Source organism: Saimiri boliviensis, chromosome 5 (genome assembly GCF_048565385.1).
Source record: "Saimiri boliviensis isolate mSaiBol1 chromosome 5, mSaiBol1.pri, whole genome shotgun sequence".
In the NCBI taxonomy this organism is placed as follows: Eukaryota; Metazoa; Chordata; class Mammalia; order Primates; family Cebidae; genus Saimiri; species Saimiri boliviensis.
In genome coordinates this window covers 106,168,115-106,174,037 of record NC_133453.1, presented here as the reverse complement: position 1 = coordinate 106,174,037, position 5,923 = coordinate 106,168,115, and the positions used below count along the sequence as shown (strand labels likewise).

At 50.0% G+C, this 5,923-nt stretch overlaps 1 protein-coding gene across 1 annotated transcript; it reads right to left on the bottom strand.

Annotated features, from left to right (window-relative positions):
- Positions 1-2,592: 2,592 nt before the first annotated feature.
- Positions 2,593-3,864, bottom strand: GPR148 (G protein-coupled receptor 148). Its single transcript, XM_003922025.3, has one exon. The coding sequence runs from the start codon at positions 3,780-3,782 to the stop codon at positions 2,739-2,741; it is 1,044 nt and encodes a 347-aa protein (XP_003922074.1). The 5' UTR covers positions 3,783-3,864; the 3' UTR covers positions 2,593-2,738.
- Positions 3,865-5,923: the final 2,059 nt, after the last annotated feature.

The window sequence follows — 5,923 nt, the reverse complement described above, 5'->3', positions numbered from 1 at the left end:
ACAATATTGTTTCCCCACCATCAAATTTTAGTCAATTAAATTTATTGTTTTAGTACATTTAAAATAGTTGTTCGGATTCTATCACATTGTTTTATGCTTTCTATTTGTCCTGACTTTTCTATTTATTATTTCTTGCCTGATTTTGGATTAGTTACCGTTTCTCTCATTTCATCTGTTTCTTAGATTACTTAGAGAGTTATTCTCTTGTTGTCTAGTCTGCTACTGGTTACTTCAAACATTTTAACTTGCATGCCTGACAGAGCCTTAGATTAATATTTCTACCTTCCTCCTGAAGACTGCTAGACTTTAGAATGCTTTAAGTATAACTACACCTTTCCAACACATATGCCACTGTTATATAATCCTTTTTTCCCACTTTTTCTAAACCCTCAAACTAGACATTTTCATTGCTTCTATGTAGTCAACTAGACAATGATGATTTCTATTTCTGTGCATAGTCTCCAGGGCTTTTTCTATTTCTTCGTACATCTGAAATCTTCCACCTGGAATAATTTTTCTTCTGCCACAAAGACATCCCTTGAAGTTCTCTTAATGTGCATTGCTAGGAATACTGTCTTTAGCTTTTGTGTTCTACCAAGGTCTGGAAAGTTTATTTTTCTGTATATAAAATTCTAGGAAGACAGTTCTCTTCTCAGTACCTTGGCAACATTATTCCAGTTGCCCAGGCTTCCATTGGTTTTGTTTGGTTTTTGAGATGGAGTCTCGCTCGGTCACCCAAGCTGGAGTGCAGTGGTATGATCTTGGCTCACTACAACCACTGCCTCCTGGGTTCAAGCGATTCTCTTGCCTCAGCCTCCTGAGTAGCTGACAGGCACGCGCCACCACTCCTGACTAATTTTTTTTTTTTTTTGTATTTTTAGTAGAGACGGGGTTTTACCATATTGGTCAGGCTGGTTTCTTCCATTGTTTTTTGAGAAGTCAGCTGTGAGTTTAATTGCTATTCCATTGTCTTTTATCTCTGCCTGCTTTAAATATCTCATCTTTGTATTTAGCTGTCTGCAGTTTCACATGATGTGCTTCGATGCTGGTCGCTTATCTAATTTGTAATTGGGTAGGTTTCTCGGATCTGAGATTTGATATCTTTCAACAATTCTGAAAAATTATCAGCAATTATCTCTTCAAATATTTCCCCTCCTACATTTTCTGTATTATATTCCCAAATTAGATGTGTTAGTCTTTTCCATTCCAACCTCAATGTCTTTTAATCCCTCTTTTATATGGTTGTCTCTTTGTCCCTCTGGCTGCATTTCTGGTAATTTATCTAGATCTGTCTCACAATTTGCAAAGTCTCTCTCCAGTCATGTCTAACATGCTATTCAGTCCATATTAAATTCCCCTCATAATTCTAATTTTTACTTCAAGAAGTTCTATTTAGATATTTTCCAAATTTTCTTGGCTATTTAAAAAAAGTACTATGCCTGCTCATGTTTTCATGTCATCGTTAATGTCTTAAAACATCTTGAACATTTTTATATTAACCCAGTGTTGGTAATTCCAGGAGCTGTAGTATGATGCAGCTGTCTTCTTGCTCTCATCCATCGTGCCTTATCTCCCTGTGTGGTTTTGTGAGATTTGACCGTGTGCAACTACATTATTTGAGGTTCTTTGACTCTGGAAATTCTCTGCAGCCTAAGTGGAAGCTCAGATCGTCCGGGAGAACCATACCAACCACAGACTGAGGTCTTTTGACCACTAACGTAATTCAAAGCCTAACTCTAAAACCATCTGAAGAGTGACTTCTACTTAACAATTCTCGAGGAATTTTCTTCTTCTTCTACATGGCACCAAGGTCAAGGCAGGCAAATTCCCTTGCTGCTCCCTTCTGTGAGGTTAAGTTATCATTTACCTTTATTCTGAGAGTGTAATCCTTGCACACTCCAGCTTTAGAGTGGTATCTCCATGACACTCTCCACTGTTGTGGATCCTTGTCTTCCTCTCCACCCTCCCGCATCCTGAGTAGCTGCCCAAATAGAGTTCATGGTCCTGGGATTCAGCAGCTCTGCGTGTTCACTTCCCTGGTTCCAGCTGTCAGTGACATTTTGGCTTCTGTGTGTTGGTCAGCAAGATGCATCCACAGTGGCCTTGGAGGGTCTGCAGGCAGCCATCGGAGGGACACAGGTCAAGGCTTCACTTAGACCAGAGCCTGCTTGATTGCCTTTACTTGCTTCCATTTCCAAGTAGGATTTCATTTTCATGATAAGAGAGCTTTCTGTACTTAAAAACGGTCAAAATGGGCCAGGTGCAGTGGCTCATGCCTGTAATCCCAGCACTTTGGGAGGCCGAGGTGGACAGATCATGAGGTCAGGAGATCAAGACCATCCTGGCCAACATAGTGAAACCTTGTTTCTACTAAAAATACAAAAAAATTAGCCAGGTGTGGCAGCATGCACCTGTAGCCCCAGCTACTCAGGAGACGGAGGCAGAATTGCTTGAACCCAGGAGGCAAAGGTTGCAGTGAGCTTAGATCGAACCACTGCACTCCAGCCTAGTGACAGAGTAAGACTCTGTTTCAAAAAAACCCAAACAAACAAACAAACAAAAAAAAACAACACAAAAACTGTCAGAATGGTGAAAATCATCAGTCTTCAGGGTCTCTGAAAAGGCCTAATTCCACAATTATATTTTGCTGTTCTCTAAGAAGTTAGCCATAATTGGACGCTGCTGTATTCAACACATAATTTTTAACCTCAGTTCGCCAGACTGTGGACTCAAGAACTCTAGGAAATGGTAAAGATGGCTTGTTGCCTCCTGGGTGGAAAGTGGCCCCGGACTATGCCCAGCAGCTGCCGGTAGCGGAGCATATACAGGTATGGGAGCATGGCACGGGGAAGCATCATGAGTACCTCACTGTTGGTCGCCAGGAGCCATGTGTGAGTCCTGGCGCCAATGTAGTGGTACCTGGTCAGCACCATGTCCAGGGAGAACACCACCCCTGTGCTCACGTACAATGTGATCAGCACTGAGTGGATCAGCAGGGTGCCCCTGGCCCGGGAATAGCCCTGTCCCCAGATGCCTGAAGTCTTGGCCTCTGCATAGATCCTCCAGAAGCAGTAGGCAATGAGAGCCGTGCAGAGAAAGAGAATGCACAGAATGGAAGCGTAGGTAACAATGACCAGGGTGCCACATCCCTGCTGGGTGCCCATGCTCAGCGGCAGAATGCATGAGGCTCCCTGCTCCTCCAGCTGGTCATCCTGCCACTTACTGAGCCAAAGAAGGAATGAGGGGAAGCAGCAGGACACCACCCAGATGAGGGCCACGGACTTCCAGGCAGCCCCATGGGACATGAAGGAGAGGTAGCGCAGAGGATGAGTGACTGCCAAGTAGGTGTGCAGCACAGTGGCCGTGAAGGACAGGATGGTGCTGGTGCAGGCAGTGAAGACAGCGTCAGTGAGAATCCCACAGGCCATACGGCCCAGCTCCCAGCCACCCAGGCTGCTCGAGGAAATGAGCATGTGGAGGAGAATGTAGGCCAGGTCTGAGAGCAGGATGTTGGCCAGCAGCACGTAGTGGGGCTCCTGCCTCAGCCGTTGGTTCCGCAGGATGGTCACCAGCAGCAGGGGGCTCACAGCCAGTGTGGCTGCAGCCAGCAGGCTCGAGGGAAGGAAGAGCCAGTGCAGCATGGAGCTGGGCACCCTGAGGTCCCCCAGGCCCAAGGAGGTGTTGCTGGCTGCTTGGGGTATGCAGGGTGTCTTGCTGATGAGTTGGACCAGGGCTGGCCAGGCTGTAGTGCCTACAGGGCAAGGTGCCAACTCATCCCCCATGCTTCCTGGTAGGACTGGCTGGCTTTGTCACAGGTTGTTGATTTTGCACTTGCCCAGAGTGCTGGTCTGCCCCACAGGGGTCCTGATGGTGCCACTCCTCTCCTCTGTACAGATGCCAGGCTCTGGCAGTCCTTAGGAATGACTGCTTAATAAAGATTAAAAAAAAAAAAAAGTGAATTCCAACTCACACCTGGCTTCCGGTATTCGCATCTCTGCAACTGTGGGGCTGCATGTGCTTGGGCAGACATAACAGATCATCTCACTGCCACCATTTCGCAGTCCCTGACCTCTCCAGAAGCATCCCCCATTTCAGTGGCCCTCAAACCTGTCTGCTTGGCTCACAGGGAGTGTGCAGTGGATGTTCACCACACTGGACTATGTTCAGGGCGACCCTACCAGAAAGGAAGGAGCAGCTGTCTGGAACTAGGATCACTGCACTGTAAACTAGAGCTAGAGGCTCAGTAAATTGGACTGGGCTGGAGGGGCCTGGGCACACTCACATTTCCTCACAGATCCCTGGGTGTGGCCTCCAGCTCAGCGTGACCCTGTGCATACATGTGAGTGTGTCTCCTACACCCCTCCCACCCAGGGCTCCATGTGAGAGTGTTCCGTGCCCCTAAAACCTCAGCTGACTTGTAGGGTCGCTGTGTAATGGAAACGTCCCTTCCTCTGGGGAGGAGAAGGCCTGGAAGGCAGAGACCTCATAGGAGCTAGTGGGGAGGAGCAGAAGGCAAGCTCCCCAGGCACGGCTTGTTGGGGGTGTAGAGGGTGGGGTGAGCTCAGGCAGAGCCAGTGGCCAGGGTGGCTGGTGATGGTCGGGGATCTAGTTCAGGTGGATCACCCCACTCTCAAGATGCTGACTGCGTGGCCTTGAAAAGCTTTGCTCCACTTTCCTTATCTGTGAAACACGAGTGCCACCCACACTGACCTCATGGAAATGTTGCGGAAGCCCAGAGGTGAAGGACTCAACACAGTGCATAGTCTGAGGTAGATGCTGAGTCAGTGTTAGGTCTCCCACTTACAGCATCCTCCGAGGCTTTGTTCCCTCTGCCCACAGATCCCCTGCCATCACTGCAGAACCGGCTGCGCTTGCCTGCTGGCAGCCTGAGAGCCCTGCCCAACACCCACCGCCGGCCTGGCCGACTTGCTCCAGAAGGCAGGAGCCGCGTGGGAACAAGGCAGGATATTTTTAGGGTCAGAGAGAGGCAGAAATATCAGATGCTGGGGGTGAGACCATGTCCACTGCTGTCCGGGGACCATGTTAGTCACAGCCCGAGACCACGTCCACAGCAGCCCAGGGACCACGCCCAGAACAACCCCGGACCACGCCCTGCGCAGACTTGGACCAAGCCCATCTCACTCCGGGGACCACGCCCGCCGCAGCCAGGGACCACGCCCATCTCAGTCCAGGGACCACGCCCACTGCAGGCCGGGGCCACGCCCAGAACCGCCCCGGCCCACCCCCGCTGCAGCCAGGGACCACGTCCAGAACAACCCCGGACCACGCCGAGAACAGACCCGGACCACGCCCGCCGCAGCCCGGAACCGGGTTCTCCTCTGAGGGTCTGTTACAGAGGCTGCCGGGAGCAGCAGCGCCTGCGCCCTCATGGCCGATTACGGTACAGAAGCAAAGGGTGGTTCTGAGAAAGCCCATCTCCTCTTCCAGAGGAGATGCCGTAGGGCGGACTCCGCCTCCCTGCCCCAGCTGCCCTGGCCCGCACTCCCTATGGACCCCTTTCACTTTCATCGTCCCAAGCCGGGAGAGGGAGCGCAGCCCTTCTTCGCAGGTCACAGCCTCTGCGCGGGCGCGCTGTGTGCAGCAGGGCTTTGGGCCAAGGCCAAGGCTCTCTCTGCTGTCCAGCCCAGCGGAACGACCCTCGCCGGCCTTTGGCGTCTTAGAATGCAGATTCTCTGGGGGAGGGAAGCTCGTTAAATGACAACCGCTCAGTAAAAATGTAGCTGTGAGCGAAATCGTACTTACGGCCGGTGGCAAGAAACAACTTCATGCAGAAAGTGCTAACTCCCATGGTGTAAGAGCCGCAAAAAAAAAAAAAAAAAGAAAGAAGGAAAGAAAAAGAAAAAGAAAGAAAGAAAAAAAAAGAGAGAAAGAGCCGGGCGCGGTGGCTCAAGCCTGTAATCCC

Excerpts from the sequence above, each read along its gene's own strand:
- GPR148 (XM_003922025.3), bottom strand. The coding sequence starts at position 3,782 with ATGGGGGATGAGTTGGCACCTTGCCCTGTAGGCACTACAGCCTGGCCA.